This window comes from Tachyglossus aculeatus, chromosome 18 (genome assembly GCF_015852505.1).
Source record: "Tachyglossus aculeatus isolate mTacAcu1 chromosome 18, mTacAcu1.pri, whole genome shotgun sequence".
Taxonomy (NCBI): Eukaryota; Metazoa; Chordata; class Mammalia; order Monotremata; family Tachyglossidae; genus Tachyglossus; species Tachyglossus aculeatus.
The window spans coordinates 15,793,405-15,810,970 of NC_052083.1; the positions used below are offsets into that span (position 1 = coordinate 15,793,405).

The window sequence follows — 17,566 nt, forward strand, 5'->3', positions numbered from 1 at the left end:
TGACTTGCCCGGAGTCACACAGCTGACAAGTGGCAGAACTGGGATTGGAACCCACAACCTCTGACTCCCAAGCCCGGGCTTTTTCCACTAAGCCATGCTTTTTGTCTCTTTCCTTCTGCTCTGTAGTGTGTAAATCAAAATACATGGCCAAATTGGCCAACTTGCCATTCAGTTTACCTCAGATATACCAAGCTTCATGTTTGGAACAAGGGGGCATATATAACCAGCAACAAAACCACTTAAATATAAAATGATTAGGCCAAACACATATATACATATATATGTATATATACATATGAAATCTAGTATGTATATTATGTGATATATATGTATCTATATATAGATGCACATGCATGTAAAATATATACATGCAATAAATTATATAAACACACATTAGACAGTCAAGTTGTACCCAGCCCCAGCCCCAAAGGGGGCTCACAGTCTACATTAGACAGTCTATATTTTACAGTTATAATAACTGAGGCACAGAGAGACTTACCCAACGTCACACGGCAGACAAGTGGGGAAGCCGGGACTACACTCCCAGGCCCCTTGTCTTTCCACTAGGCAACACTGCTTTGCTGCTTCATTCTGAAATTTTTTTTAAAACTATGAACCAAATTCTGAGTCCTGGGTTTCAAGTGAATTGGAATTAAGATAATTCCTGTTTTCTATTGGAAAGAGCATGGGCCTTCTAATCCCAGCTCAGCCACTAGACTTCTATGTTTCCTTGGACATATCACTTAATTTATTTGTGCCTCACTTTCCTCATCTATTAAAATGGGGATAAGAAATCTGTTTTCCCTCCCCTTTTGACTGCAAGTCCAATGTAGAACTAGGATTGTGTCCGATTTGCTCATATTGTATCTATGACAGAGCTTAATGCAGTGCATGGCAAAAAGTAAGCATTTAACAAATACCACAACTATCAACAACAAAAATAATAATACTGAAAATTCTATCAAGCCAGAGAATGTTATTGCATTTGAATGTCGCCAACTGTATTTCATTTCTCAGCACCATTCTATCAAACCTTTGGTAACAAATATTTGCTACTATCTGCAGTTCATAATTCAGGGAGCAGACCACGTTATCAGACAGTCTCCACAGAAGTACCATTTGTTTCTTTGGGTTTTGTTGACTGAATGCTTATCGTAGATTAGTGATTCAGATCGCAGCAAATGTATTTCCGGAAGAGACGACTACAGATGTCCAGGTGGATGGATACTGTAGCATTGAAAGATGGAGCTTTGTATACCAATGCAGACTGGATATGAGACACCAGAGCAGGAAGATGGAGAGGCAGCTACAGTCAATGGAAGACAAATGTATCTTGAGTGGCTGCAGTCTCATGCTTGCCTGAGCTCACCTGCCAACATAGAAGTGTGGCCTAGTGGAAAGAGCACGGACCTGGGGGTTAGAGAACCTGGATTCTAATCCTGGCTCTGCCAATTGCTCACCGTGTGATCTTGGGAAAGTCAGTTAATTTATCTGTGCTTCAGTTTCCTCACCTGTAAAATTAAGCATTCAAAGCCTGTTCTCCCTCGTACTTACACTATGAGCCCCATGTAGGACAGGAACTGTGTCCAACCTAATTAACCTGCACCTACCCCAGGACTTAGAACAATGTTCTACACAGTAGGTGCTTAAGAAATATCATTTTGAAAAATGATAAAAAAAAACCCTGCTAGCTCTTCAACCCCACTCCTCATCCTTCAGCTGCTCAGAGAAGCAGCTTGGCATAGTTGAGAGAGCTTGAGCCTGGGAGTCAGATTGTAGGTTCTAATTCTGACTCCACCACTAATCTGCTGTGTGACCTTGGGCAAGTCACTTCACTTCTCTGTGCCTCAGTTACCTCATCTGTAAAATGGGGATTGAGACTGTGAACCCTACAGGGACTGTGTCCAACCCAATATGCTTGTATCTACCCCAGCGCTTAGTACAGTGGTTGGAATATTCATTCATTCATTCATTCAATTGTATTTATTGAGTGCTTACTGTGTGCAGAGCACTGTACCAAGTGCTTGGGAAGTTCAAGTCAGCAACATATAGAGACGGTCCCTACCCAACAAGAGTGCTTAACAAATACCATCATTATTAATTATTATTACACAATAAATGACATCAGACACAGTCCCTATCCACCATGGAACTCATGGTCTAAAGGGGAGGGAGAATAGTTATTTAATCCACATTTTACAGATGATGAAACTGAGGCAGTTTAATGACTTAAATGATGTCACACAACAGGCAAGAGGCAGAGCCAGGATTAGAACCCAAATCTCTCGACTCCCAGGCCCGTGCTATTGGGCCATGCTGCAGAGAGGGCACTTTGAGAAAACTTGGTAATTTAAGTAATTCCCTATTTGGGGCAATAATATAGTAATGTGAACTCTGGGAGCCATAGATATTCAAAGTATTTCTAAATTGAGTATTATCTGGATTTCTGAAAAAGTTGTCTTCTGGTGTTTTTTTTTTTCAGGACTTGTCACCGATTATAGGGTAAGTAAAATCCTACTCATCTCTGTTTTGCTTTTTCTTTGTTTTATTACCATTTTAATGAGTGCCTATACTGCCATGGGGTGACAGGGAGGCAATATTATTGACTTGGAATATAACCTATACCACTGGCAATTTCCAATTCAGTCAATTATAAATTTCTTAAAAATACATCTAGGTGATGGACTATTTCAAGTAAATAGGCCTATTAATAACTTAATCACTTTGTAGTCTAGGTTTGGAGATTAGAAACATGTTTTCCGGAAGACATGGTTGAAATACTTCGGTTGAAGCCACATGGCCTAATGGAAAGAGCATGGACCCGGGAATCAGAAGACCTGGGTTCTAATTCCAGCTTGACCAAGTCCTTGCTGTGAGACCTTGGGCAAGTCAATTAACTTCTCTGTGCCTCAGTCCTCCTCTCCTCCCTCCTTCTTGGACTGTGAGCCCCATGTGGGACAGGGACTGTGTCCAACCTAATTAACTTGTGAGCCCCATGTGGGACAGGGACTGTGTCCAACCTAATTAACTTGTGAGCCCCATGTGGGACAGGGACTGTGTCCAACCTAATTAACTCGTATCTACCCCAGCACTTAGGATAGTGTTTGACACATAGTAAGTGTTTAACAAATACCCTTAAAAAAAATGCTGTAACACACTGGGATCTCAGCCGACAGGTGTGTAAAGGAGACAGAAAAAACGTGGAAGTCAGGGTCAGGGACTTTGTCCAACCTAATCAACTTGCATCTACCCCAGAGCTTTGTACAGTGCTCTGCACATAATAAGTGTTCAATAAACACCATTGATTGACTGAGAAGGGAGAGGATTAATAAGGCTTCTCTCCTACAAGGAGCTACACTAGAGAGCAAGAAGTTGGAAAACTCCATAGTGACTATTACTTCACAAATAAACACAACATGTTCAAATAAAAAGGGGAACAGAAGAAACTAACCTCTTATTCTTAAACCAGGTAGAATGTAAAACCACTCATTTCAGTATAGTAGTTTTCAAGAGAAAGAAGTAAACTTGGTGTCCACATCTTTTTTTTTAAATGGTATTTGTAAACCGGTTATTATGTGTCAAGCACTGTTCTAAGCACTAGGGTAGATAGACATTAATCACAATGGACACAGTCCTAGCCACACATGGGGCTGACAGTCTAAGAAGGAGGGAGAACAGGTATTGAATCTCCAGTTTATAGGTGAGGAAACTGAGGCAAAGAGAAATAATAATAATAATAATAATAATTGCATTTATTAAGCGCTTACTATGTGCAAAGCACTGTTCTAAGCACTGGGGAAGTTACAAGGTGATCAGCTTGTCCCACAGGGGGCTCACAGTCTTAATCCCCATTTTACAGATGAGGTAACTGAGGCACAGAGAAGTGAAGTGACTTGCTCAAAATCACACAGCTGACAATTGGCAGAGCCAGGATTTGAACCCATGACCTCTGACTCCAAAGCCCGTGCTCTTTCCACTGAGCCACGCTGAAATGACTTGCCCAAAGTCACCCGCAGGCAATTGGCAGAACCACAGTTAGAACCCAGGTCCTCTGACTCCATGCCTGTGCTCTTTCCACGAGACCAGGATCCTGCTTCTTAGAAGAAGGCTTAGAAGCTTTCCAACTCTGATTGTAAAATAGCAGACATGTTCACTTTCATTGTCTGTTCAAAAGATCCAGGAACAAATGTATTGAATTAGGTATTAACAGGTTAAGTGGTAATAAACATCTTTAAGGATTTAGATTGATGAGCCAGAAAGTTATACTTTCAGGGAAGAGGCTCCAAATGAGCATCCACTGATGTAATGTTTTCATTGTTTTCAGCACTGGCAGATCCCCCTAGGCCGAAGATTCCGTTCTTTGAAAATGTGGTTTGTGTTTAGGATGTATGGAGTAAAAGGTTTACAAGCGTACATCCGCAAGGTAATTTTATTTAACAATTATTCTATCATAATAATGGCATATATTAAGGCATGGGGCTCCAGTCTAAGTAAGAGGGAGTAGGATGTTGTCCTCATTTTACGGATGAGGAAATGGAAGCCCAGAAAAGTTATGGCATTTGTTAAGTGCTTGCTATGTGCCAGGCACTATACTAAGCGTTGGGGTAGATGTAAGTACTGGCGTAGATGGGAAGCAGCATGACCTAGTGGATAGAGCACAGGTCCAAAAGTCAAAAGGACCTGGGTTCTAAGCACTGCCACTTGTCTGCTTTGTGACCTTGGGCAAATCATTTTACTTCTCTGTGCCTCAATTACCTCATCTGTAAAGTGGGGATTCAGGCTGCGAGCACTATGTGCAACAGACATGGGGCTCATGGTCTTACTCCCAATTTTACAAATGAGGTAACTGAGGCATAAATAAAGAGACTTGTCCAGAATCACAGAACAGACAAGTGGCAGAGCTGGGATAAGAACCCAGGTCCTCTGATTCCCAGGCCTGTGCTCTCTCTTCTAGGCCAGTGATACACAAGGAATTTACAGTCCAGAGGAGAAGGCTGACATGAAAGTAAATTTCAGATAAGGGAAGCAACGGAGTATAAAGATGTGTACACAGGTGCTGTGGGAATAGGGGTGGGTGAGAATCCAACTGTTAAAAGTGTATAGTTCCCAAGAACACAGGTGACAGAGAGAAGAGGGAGAATAGGGTGGGGAGAGGTGATATCACTAAAATCTGCCCTTTCCTCTCCATCCAAACTGCTACCATGTTAATCCAAGCAATGATCCTATCTCGCCTTGCTTACTGCATCAGCCTCCTTGCTGAGCTCCCTGGCTCTTCCTTCTTCATTCCATATTTCACTCTGCTGCCTGGATCATTTTTTTTTACAAAACTGTTCAGTCCATGTTTCCCCACTTCTCAGGGACCTCCACTGGTTGCCCATCCACCTCCATATCAAACGGAAACTCCTCACCATTGGCTTTAAAGTACTCAATCCCCTTTCCCCCTCCTACCTTACCTCTCTGATTTCCCACTACAACCCAACCCACACGCTTAGCTCCTCTAGTGCCAACCTACTCATTGTACCTCAGTCTTGTCTATCTCACTGGCAACCTCTTGCCCATGTCCAGCCTCTGACCTGAAACTCCCCCCCCTTTCATATCCAGCAGATGATCACTCTTCCCACTTCAAAGCCCATGAAAATCATATCCCCTTGAAGTGGTCTTCCCTGACTAACCCCTCACTTCCTTTCTTCCCACTCCCTTCTGCAATACCCTTGCACCTGGATTCCCACCCTTTAATCACCATTCCCTCAGCTGCACAGCACTAATGTATAGATCCATAATTTATTTATTTATATTAATATCTGTCTCCCCCTCTGGACTGTAAGTGCCTTGTGGGCTGGGAACATGTCTACAAACTCTGCTAGACTGTACTCTCCCAAGTGCTTAGTACAGTGCTCTGCACAGAGTAAGCACTCAGTAAATATGATTGATTAATTGATTGGTTGGATGGCTTCCTGGAGGAGATATGATTTTCATATGGCTTTGAAGATGGGGAGAGTGCTGGTCTGTTGGAAAAAGGAGTAGGGAATTCCAGGTAGGATAGAGGCCATGAGCAAGGTATCAAACAAGCGAGAGAGATGAGATCAAGACACAGTAAATAAGTAGGTATATTATGTTGAAGTCACACTTGAAAATAATTTCAAGTGTGGTTTCCAGTCATATGTCTTGTCTTATGCCATTGAGTCGTCTCTGACCCATAGCAACTCCACGGACACATCCCTCCCATAACACCCCACCTCCATTTGCAATTGCTCTGGTAGTGTATCCACAGAGTCCCCCTAAAAATTATTCTTCCTACAGAAGTGCAGGTTTTCCACAAAGTAGCCTTCTACTCCATAGTGGACAACAGAATTAGTTAACAGCTGAACTAACCCCGCAAATAAAGATACATTCATTTGGGGAATGAATTGTTGGCCTGTTGCCACAGGAAAGTTGATAATGGACCAGGAGGAGAATCAAACATCAATCAATCAATCAATTGTATCTATTGAGTGCTCACTCTGTGCAGAGTGCTGTGCTAAACTTGGGAGAGAACAATATAACAGAGTTGGTAAACGTTCCCTGCCCACCCAACAAAGAAGTGGAATGCGGGAGAGAAGGAGGAGCAGGGAAGAATAGGAGGGCATGGAAGGGTGTAATGGATAGAGTATGGGCCTGGGAGACAGGAGATCAGGGGTTCTAATCCTGGCTCCACCACTTGTCTGTTGTGTGACCTTGGGCAAGTCACTTCACTTCTCTGTGTCTCAGTTACCTCATCCGTAAAATGGGGATTGAGACTGGAAGCCCCATGGGGGACAGGGACTGCATCCAAACCAATTTGCTGGTATCTACCCCAGCGCTTAGTACAGTGTCTGGCACATATTAAGTGCATAATAAATACCACAGTTATTATCATTATTAAGGGAACAAAAAAGGGAGAGGGAAGAAATGGTGGAACCCATCAAGGTCAACGAATCTCCAAAGCTGTTACATTCACCCAAGAAATAGTGTCATAGGCTTTGTGTCTACTTTATTTGATAGAATGGGTCATCCCCATGATCCTTCTCCTGAATGCCCTGTTCTCTTGATGTCCCCCACATCGCACAGACTTCTCAGGGGGCTGACATCATGCCCGCTCCTTGTTTGATTCTGACAGGGAAGGACATCCTTAGGAAAAACTCATGCCCAGAGAAAGGGGGATTTCACCGGCTCATCAGCTTCCCTGAGGTGTCAGAGCCAAACATTTGGTGCCCTCTCGTGACTAAAATGGAAACCGCTTAGCTATTGGTAAGGGACTTCTGCTGGCTAGAAATGCAGAGAAAGAGAGAGAGTCATTGTAACATTTCTGACTGTGAGGTGTTTATCCCTGAGTATAGGTGAAACTGAGAAGACATTTGACACCCCACCCCCCTTCAAAGTCTTAATGAAGGCGCATCTCCACCAAGAGGCCTTCCCCTGACTAAACCCCACTTTTCCTCATCTCCCACTCCCTTCTGCATTTCCCTGACTCACTCCTTTTGTTGTTCCTCCACCCCCAGCCCCACGGCACTTATGTATATGTCTGTAATTGTAGTAAGTGCTTACTAAATGCTATTGATTGATTGACTAATTATTTGTATTGATGTTTTTCTGCCCCCTCTAGACTGTGAGCTCATTGTGGGCAGGGAATGTCACTGTTTATTGTTGTATTGTACTTTCCAAAGCAGTTAGTACAGTGCACTGCACTAAGTGCTTAAAAATATGATTGATTGGTAGATTGATTATTTGTATTGCTGTCTGCCTCCCCCACTATAGACTGTAAGCCCACTGTGGGAAGGGAATGTGACTGTTTATTACTGTATTATACTCTCCCAAGCATTTAGTACAGTACTCTGCTCAAAGTAAGTGCTCAGTAGATATGATTGAATGAAAGAATGAGTAAGGATGCCCTTGCACAGATTGTACCATCCTGGGCTGTCGCATTTGCTACCTGTAATGGCTCAAGTCAGATACCATTTCACTACATTCCTTGTGTAAATTGGCTGGGGTAGAGAAAGTCCAGGCAGTTTTTTTCTTAGAAATGTATCATTTCATCTTTGGTCAAATGATAAAACACAATATGCATTTTCTAAGGGAATAGTTGTGGATTTGTAGTTTATAATTACTATTTTTTAAATAATATTGAAGTGCTTACTATGTGCCAGGCACTGTACTAAGTGAGGGGGGTGGGGGTGGGGGGGGTACAAGCTAGTCAGGTTAAACACTATCCATGCCCCACATGGGATTTACAGTCTTAATTCCCAGATTATAGATGAGGGAACTGAAGCACAGGGAAGCAAAGTGACTTGCCCAAAGTCACTCAGCAGACAAGTGACAGAGCTAGAATTAGAACCCAGATCCTACTGACTCCCAGCCCCCACACTCTTTCAACTAGGCCACACTGCTTCTCAATTATTATTACTAATTATTAACTACAATTGTTAATTACAAATCCATATCCATTCACTTAGTAAAGAACTCTGACCTACAAGATGATTTTCAGTCCACAGATTGCAACTCATTTTAGGTTCCTGCTAAGCATTTTCTCTCAATTCTTTATTCAATCTGAACACCAATTTCCAGAGATCATTTGATCCTTTAGTTAGGAGAGTGGAGTGTATGTCCTTATGAAAAACTTCACAGACTACTTTCTTTCATTTTTGTTCCATATTGATGTTCAAACATTTTGATAATAATATGAATAATAATAATTGTGATATTCGTTAGGTGTTCTGTGTCCTAAATTTATGCTAAATCATGTAAATACAATGAGATTAGGCATAGTTCCTGTGAGACATGAGTTTCACAGTAGAATAAGACTAGCAACTAAACATCTAAAGATACCTAAAAATACACATAAAGTATGTAAGGGGTAGAAAAAATGAGAAGCAATCTCAGGAAGCAGAAAAACTCTTGTAGGTCTAATAATTCTGAGTCATTTTAATTTCAAAATCTTCCTATTTTGAATAATTTTTTTCTTTTCCTTGTCTAGCATGTGAAGTTAGCACATACATTTGAAAACCTGGTGCTTCAGGATGATCGATTTGAAATCTGCGCTGAAGTCGTCCTGGGGCTGGTATGCTTCCGGATGAAGGTAAACTTAATGCCTCTTTAAGTTTCCCCACCTTCCCTTTTATTGGATAAAATATTTGAGCATGGCAAATGAGAGGGGGCAAGAGACTAAACTAAAAACAAACTGATGTTATTTTTTTAAGCTGTGATGTCTGATCTTATGGGATAAATACAATACTGTGTTTTCTGGGAGGGATATTCTTGCCTGTATAAGTGAAATGAGATAATTCCTCGCCCTGACTCTTGATTTTCCCTGTCTGTGTGGCCTTCTAAGAATCAAAGCAGAAAATGCATTTGTCCTTTACTGAAGTGAGAGTGAAGCTTAAGCAAAGAGGTCGCAGTGAGGTGGAGATACCTAGTTTTCACACGTCTCAAACTACAATGAGTATCCAATGCTGATTTATGCTTCAGTTTTGGAGGTGGTACAGCTTTCAGCTAACTTTCCCCAGTGTAGCTTCCATCCAGTCCTGGACACTGAGGAGAGATTTCTTGCTAAACACATTGCAATGGAGGACTTTCTTACAAGTCAGTGTTTTGCATTTAGTCATCCTAGACATCCTCTAATCTCAGATATTTTCCTTGATTGCTTCAAACCAGAGTTCAAAAAATCCATTGCCTTAATATGTTCCATGGCTTCTTTCCCCACAGACAGGTGAGACCTAGGAATTCCTTATTATACGGATATTATTCTGCAGAGACACCTTGATTCAAAATCTTGTTACCTAGTTGTGGTTATGCTATTTAACTGGTCTCGAGTTTAGGTTTTAGGCTTCAGAAGGCTTTTGATTCCATCCCATATAACTTTCTCATTGAGAAGTTAGGGAAAAGTGGCCCTGATTTACTGTTTGGTGTGTGTTGAACTGGCCAAATTCCAAAGAACTCAGTTCTGACATTGTACTGCAGTTGATACTAAATTGGATGGGGCTGCTAATCAAACAATCAATTGTATTTATTGAGCACTCATTGGGTATGGAGCACTGTAGACACATTTCCTGCCCACAAGGAGTTAGAGGAGCTAACACTTTGGAAGACAAAAATAGAACTGGAAATGACCTTGGCAAATCGGGAAATACTCTTAATAATGATAATGGTATTTGTTGATTCATTCATTCAATTGTATTAATTGAGTGCTTACTGTGTGCAGAGCACTGTACTAAACACTTGGGAAGTACAAGTTGGCAACATGTAAAGATGGTCCCTACCCAAAAATGGGCTCACAGTCTAGAAGGGGGAGACAGACAACAAAACAAAACAAAACATGTAGACAGGTGTCAGTCATCAGAACAAATAGAATTAAAGCTATATGCACATCATTAACAAAATAAATAGAATAGTAAATATGTACAAGTAAAATAAATAGAGTAATAAATCTGTACAAATGTATATACAAGTGCTGTTGGGAGGGGAAGGAGGTAGGGCAGGGAGGTGGGGATGAGGAGAGGAAAAAGAGGGCTTAGTCTGGGAAGGCCTCTTGGAGGAGGTGAGTTAAGAACTTATTATGTGTGAAACATTGAAGTATATTTCAGTACATGCAGTTCAGACACATTCCCTGTCATATGTGGGGCTCACAGTCTAACTAGCAGAGAAAATCCCCATTTTACAGATGAGGAAACTGAGGCCCAGTGACACTGAAAAAAAAAAGATGGCATTTGTTAAGCGCTTACTTTGTTCCAGGCACTGTTCTGAGAGCTGGGGTGGATACAAGCAAATCAGGTTGGACACAGTCCTTGTCCCACATAAGGCTCACAATCTCAATCCCTATTTTACGTGTGAAGTAACTGAGGCAAAGAAAAGTGAAGTGACTTGCCCAATGTCACACAGACAAACGGTGGAGCCGGGATTAGAACCCGTGATCTTCTGACTCCCAGGCTTATTTTCTGCCCAAGTCACACAGCAGGCAAGTGTCAAAGCTGGGTTCAGAACCCAGGTCCCTTGGCTACCAAGCCCGTGTCTCTCCACTAGGCCCTGTTGCTCCCTGCAGGAACAGAATGAAATTTTAAAAAGAAGGACATTCTTATGTGCTTACATATGAGCAGACAACGCAATGGCAAGATGAAGAAGATATGTCGAAGACAAATAGAGTAGAAAAAGACCGGAAACTGAATATGAATCAACAATAAAATACCTTTGTTTAAAAATTCCCTTCTAAACTGTGAGCCCCCATCTAGACTGTGAGCCTGTTGTTGGGTAGGGACTGTCTCTATATGTTGCCTACTTGTATTTCCCAAGCGCTTAGTACAGTGCTCTGCACACAGTAAGTGCTCAATAAATATGTTTGAATGAATGAATGAATGAATAAAAACCCAAACAAGCACTTGATATGAACCAACAGGAATATGGCATGACAAAAATAGCAATCCTTCTGCTACTGTCTCAACTAATTAGACAGTTGTTTAGAGTGCTATCCCTAATTTGGGTCCACGCATTCTAAAATGGATTTTCAGAAGCTGGAGTGAGTCCAAGAAAGGGTGACAAAAATGAAAAGAGGGATGGAAAGTATTTCCAAAGAGGATCGAAAGGTATTAGAGTTAATTCCTAGAAAAATAAAAGAATCAGGGATGACTCTGTATCTGTGCCTCTAGACCATAAGTTCATTGCGGGCAGGGAAAGTGTCTGTTGTACTCTCCCAGAGAGCTTAGAACAATACTCTGAACACTGTAAGTGCTCCCTAAATACCATTGATTGATTGACGAAAATGATCAGTTCTGCATATCCCTTGGGGACCCAACAAGGGAGAATGTGCTTATGCTGCTAAAACAGACCCCAATTCAGATGAGGAAGAACTTCTTGACTATCGAGGTGAGAAAACACGGGTGTAGGATCCAACAGGGAAGAATGGAGTAAAAGGAGGTTCAGACAATCCCTCCTGGATGGTTTAATCATTATCCTGCTTGGAGGGAGGGAGGGAAGGAAAAAGAGACTACATTGGGTCAACTCATTAGCTCTTTTCCAGATGTTGGATCAGACAAACCCATTAACAGGTGATTTATTCCAGCTTTGCCCATTATCAGGGAAGATTTCTCCAAATATTCCCACCGTTCTTCCCCTATAATATGAGTTGTCAAGTGAATTTATCTTTTTTATAGTCACAGAAGAGTCCAACTGCATGACATCAGGAACAGTTACCCTGAGGCCAAGCAGAGACTGGAGGGAAGAGCAGTTTCAGTGTTTATTTGTTCGGCAGGGTTTTTTTATTATTGTTATTTTCAGAAACTTCAGATACATCGATGCATTGCTAGAGTGTTTTTCCCCTCTTGGATTTACTCATGCACCTGGGTTTATTTTTCTCCCTAATCTGAATTTTGAGGTTAGCAAAATTAGCAGGAGCCAAGTCAGAGGAAGACAAGAAAACATTATTTTACAGCTTCATGGTCTTCCAGATAAAGCAGGTGAGCTCTCCCAGCTCGGTAAATCTAGTGTGAAGCTGCTCCCCGAGGACGATTTGCTGGAAAATAATGGATTTACCATTTTTCTGTTAGTTTATGAATTTCAGTAAAATCAACTACGCACACCTAAATCAGGAGCAGCATCAATCCTGGTTAACACTTTGACTGGGGGTCCCCTTTGAAATCGATTTCAGAGCAACTGATGCTGTTCGCCTCTCCCTGACTTATAATTCAGAGACAGGTATTGACACTTTCTGCCTTGATCTGTTTTCACGGGCCACCAAAAAGACCCTGGTTATATTTTCACCTCTTCGAGCTGTAGCTTCTTTCCCTTTCCAACCCACAGTTGACACCGTTTTTCCAGGTTTCTGTATTCACCTCTTTGAGCCACATTTTCTTTCCCTTTCCAATCCACAGTTGACACCTTTTTTCCAGGTTTCTGTATTTTCTTTTACAAAACACATCACTGCTAGGAAAAAAATCTAATCTAATTTTAGTTTACAGAGAACAGAATATTCTCAGGGAGAAGTGTGCCACTTTTCACAAAAAGACAATGAATTAGGCATAATAATAGTGGTATTAGTCAAATACGTAGTATATGCCAAGCACTGGGATAGATACAATACAAACAGATGGACTGTAAACTCTACAGGGCAGAGATCATGTCTATCAACTCTACTGCACATTTTCCCAACCACTCAGTACAGTGCTCTGCACAGTGAGCACTCGATAAATACCATGAATTGATTGGTTGACACCCCCCCATCCTGGGGGATAATAATAATTATGGTACTTGTCAAGTACTTACTATGTGCCAAGCACTCTACTAAGAGCTGGGGTAGATGCAAATTAGGTTGGACACAGTCCTTCTCCCACCTGGGGCTCACAGTCTTAATCCCCATTTTACGGATGAGGTAACCGAGGCCCAGAGAAGTGAAGTGACTTGCTCAAGGTTCACACAGCAGACATGTGGCAGAGCTGGGATTAGAATGCAGGTCCTTCTGACTGCCAGACCTGTGCTCTATCCATTAAGCCATGCTGCTTCTCCAATGGGGTGAGGGGGACCGATTGAAGAGATGATAAGAAGTCAAGGCTGTGGTTTTTAGATTCCCTGCTTGGACATGAGGCTTGAAGTTACAGTCTCGGTCTCAGATTTGTTCAGACTGTAGGCGGTTCATTCCACCGTCTCCATGTCTTCAGCCTTTCCACACTCACCAGCCCCTAGAACCGATAACGACTAGGTGACCTCATCCAAATCAATCAATCAATGGCATTTATTGAGCACTGTGTGCCCAGCACTGTACTAAGCATTTGGGAATGTACAATACAGTCGGCGCCTCTCACTTTCTGCATCTGTTGCAGGGATCCAACGCACTGAATGAAGCACTTCTTGAAAGCATTAACAAGGCCAAAAAAATCCACTTAGTCCCCTGTCACCTCAGAGATAAGTTTGTGCTACGTTTTGCCATCTGTGCTAGCACTGTGGAATGTGATCACATCCAATATGCTTGGAAGCACATTACAGAACTGGCAACAGAGCTTCTGGAAGCAGAGAAACAACAGGAGAAGAACTAATAGTGTCAGGTATGCTTCCTTTATTCAGTTGAACTTCCTTTTGTCCCTGAAAAGAGAAGGGGTAGTCGGAATTTGATTCAAAGCTGGGTTTGCTCCCTTCACCCAGTGAATCTAGCAGAGAAGCAGCGTGGCTCAGTGGAAAGAGCACGGGCTTGGGAGTCAGAGGTCATGGGTTCTAATCCCGGCTCTGCCACTTGTCAGCTGTGTGACTTTAGGCAAGTCACTTAACTTCTCTGTGCCTCCGTTACCTCATCTGTAAAATGGGGATTAAGACTGTGAGCCCCGTGTGGGACAACCTGATTACCTTGTATCTCCTCCAGTGCTTAGAACAGTGCTTGGCACATAGTAAGCGCTTAGCAAATACCAATCACACAACAGTAATTATCAGTTGTGTTTGGCCATAGAACTATGAGGTGGGTGAGAATGAGATTGCCCGGCATAAAAAGCACCCCGCTCACAGTCTTAGTGGGCTGAGTTGCAACCCAGAGTATTGGTATCAAATCCTTTGACTCTAAAGGGACTTTTCGGAGTCTATAAAATAGTTTCAATCTCACAATGGTGGCCGCACACAAATATGCCCAGGAAATAAGAACTAGTGCCCAGACTTCTGGTTCCCAGTCAAAAACTTGTCTTCCCCTTGATCATATACTTGATCTGAGGGAAGGGTATATTTCTTTCTGCTTTCACCCACAGAAAAAATTAAATTAGAAAGGATTTTGCTTTTTCACCCTGATATACCAACTCCTTATTTGGGATTTTCTTAGATAGGTTTGAAGATGGGACCTTTCAAATTGAATTTTAATGATTATATTTTTTATTTCCAGAGAGACGTTGAACAAGGAGAAGAACAAAAGGAAACTGTTCTTCTAGCATCCATCATGGAATTCCTACCCTGAATTTATTCAGAAACATGTGATCTTTCAATTTCATCCCTTCTCAGAAATAGTGTTCTCTCTAAGATGGATTTTTCTCTCTAAGATGGATTTTTCCTTTGAGTTAGATTTTGTCTTAATTCAAAAGTTGTTCATCAAAAGCTAAATTATTCAAGTGCCAAACTATTCCGATCAATATTATTCTTTAAATATTTAAATTATAATCACAAATTGTGTCCCACGGTGACAATTTCTGTGTAAAATCATATTTTTTCATTGTTTCTAAATTAATTTGATGTGAAGAAACCATTTAAAAATTATCCTGGGCAAACCATTTTTGTGCTTCAAAGTGCCATTCGATGTGATTTAATGTGTAATTATCTCGATTTCATCATCATCACTTTGAGCAATGGTTTTTATTGAGTGCTTATTGTGTGCAGGGCAATGAACTAAGCGCTTCGGAGAACACAATACAACAGAGTTGACGGACCCATCCCCTGCCCACAAAGAGCTTACAGTCCAGGGGATTTGGGTTTCAATGATAATAGTCCCTGTCAGTTAACTGTCATGGTTTCTTCATTGATGAAAACGGAGCCAAACAACGAGAATGGGTCAGATACTCAACCCAGTAGAGGGCTGGAACTTTCTACTGTTCCTACTGTCTCTACTGTACAGAGTCCTGAGTTCTTCTCCACAATCAATGATTGATTCAATTAGTGCTCAATTATTGAGCACTGTTTGCAGAGCACTGTATTTAATGCCCCTGTTCAATGTGGGACCTAGTAACGGAATCTAAAACTCTAATCTTGGTCATTAATGAATAACCTACCTGGAAAACTGGTGGTTAATTGTGCTCCGGCTGAGATGAGGTGATCAGCACAAAAAAGTAAAGTTTTTGAATTTATTGATTCAGCAGGGGTTTCACTATTCACAATTGGCTTCCTGTTTTCTTAAGAATCTGATTAGGAAGTTTGAGTTAAAAGCCATGACTGATGAATCTCACTCAGGATCTGGCATGCAGAAATCCTGAGAATTAATTTGGGGTTAGGAAACTCAGGATGGGCACAGTAGCTGCTAGTGGGGTCCCTGAGAAGCTCAGAGGCCAGTAGAGCCCGGCTGGTTAGGGGTCAGTCCCAGAGCGAGTACAGATTCATTCACTCATTCAATCATATTTATTGAGTGCTTACTGCGTGCAGAGCAATGTACTAAGCTCTTGGGAAAGTACAATACAACAATAAACATTGACATTCCCTGCCCATAATGAGCTTACAGTCTGGCAGGGGGAGACAGACATTGATACAAATAAATAAAATGACAGATATGTACCTAAATGCTGTGGGGCTGAGAGGGGGGAAGAGCAAAGAGAGCAAGTCAGGACAATGTAGAAGAGAGTGGGAGATGAAAAATGGGGCTTAGTCTGGGAAGGCCTCATGGAGGAGAAGTGCCTTCAATAAGGCTTTGAACAGGGTTGGGGGCTGGGGAGAGTACTCGTTGGAATTGAGGAGGGAGGGCATTTATTGGCCATTTCAACAGGTTAGATGCCCTTTCCTTGCCCAGCTCCAGAACTGGGGTCTGGGTTCCCACTTAATAATTAATAATTATGGTACTTCTTAAGTGCTTACTATGTGCCAAGCACTGTTCTAAGTACTGGGGTAGATATAAGTTCACTCTGTCATTGCCACCCCTTGCTCACTCTGCTGAAGTCACAGATCACCCCACCTCCACCCACCTGCTCTTAGGGAGGTGGGAGGGAAATTAGGGATCCCGAGGCACTTTAACAATAATGATATCTACTACTACTACTAATAAAAAAGTCTCACATAGATGTTATTATTTCACAGGGCAATGACAGGTTGTTAAGGGAAGGACTGTCCAAGGCCCCGGCTTCCTCTGCCACAGTTTTGATCTGAGTCACTGTTATGTTACATTGCATAAATTGTGTAACATACATTAGTTCTGGTTTGGCAAAGATGTGTCTGGTATCCTTCTGGAACCACCTTAAGGAAGAAGAGACTGGTATAACTAATATGTATATATATATATATACAATTATATACATATATGTAATAATTAGTAATAATAATTATGGTATTTGTTAAGCGTTTACTAGGTACCAAGCACTGTTCTAAACTCTGGGGTAGATACAAGGTAATTAGGTTGTCCCAAGTGGGACTCACAGCCTTAATCCCCATTTTACAGATGAGGTAAGAAGAGAACATCATAAGGAAATCTGCATGTGCTTTATTGATTATAGTAAGTCCTTTGGCTGCGTGGATAATGAGAAATTCTGGAGCACGTGAACCGGAAATGACTCGATGGCTCTTAATAATAATAATAACTGAGGCACTGAGAAGTTAAGCAACCTGCCCAAAGTCACACAGCTGATAAGTGGTGGAGGTGGGATTAGAACCCACAACCTCTGACTCCGAAGCCCGGGCTCTTTCCACTAAGCCACCTTCTTCTCAATGCTTCTCTTGAGGTATGGGGGGAAACAGACTGATCACACTGGGAACCCCCAATTAGTTCATCACATACAAATGAGGCTTCCCTGTCCTTCGCCTCGTCTCCTGATCCTTAAGTGACCTGGGGATGAGCGGCCTACCCCGTATGGGAAGCAGAATGGCCTAGTGGAAAGAGCACAGGCCTGGGAGTCAGAGGTCATGG

General features: G+C 41.9%; 1 protein-coding gene across 1 annotated transcript in view; it reads left to right on the forward strand.

The window, feature by feature from the left end:
• The window catches only part of DDC (dopa decarboxylase), an 84,736-nt gene extending 69,503 nt beyond the window's left edge, over window positions 1-15,233 (forward strand). The window contains exons 11-15 of the mRNA XM_038760330.1: window positions 2,483-2,502; window positions 4,325-4,423; window positions 8,990-9,091; window positions 13,818-14,039; window positions 14,855-15,233. Of these exons, the coding sequence (XP_038616258.1) occupies window positions 2,483-2,502; window positions 4,325-4,423; window positions 8,990-9,091; window positions 13,818-14,030 (434 nt within the window). The 3' untranslated portion in view covers window positions 14,031-14,039; window positions 14,855-15,233. The remainder of the gene's footprint in view (window positions 1-2,482; window positions 2,503-4,324; window positions 4,424-8,989; window positions 9,092-13,817; window positions 14,040-14,854) is intronic.
• The last annotated feature ends 2,333 nt before the right edge of the window (window positions 15,234-17,566 follow it).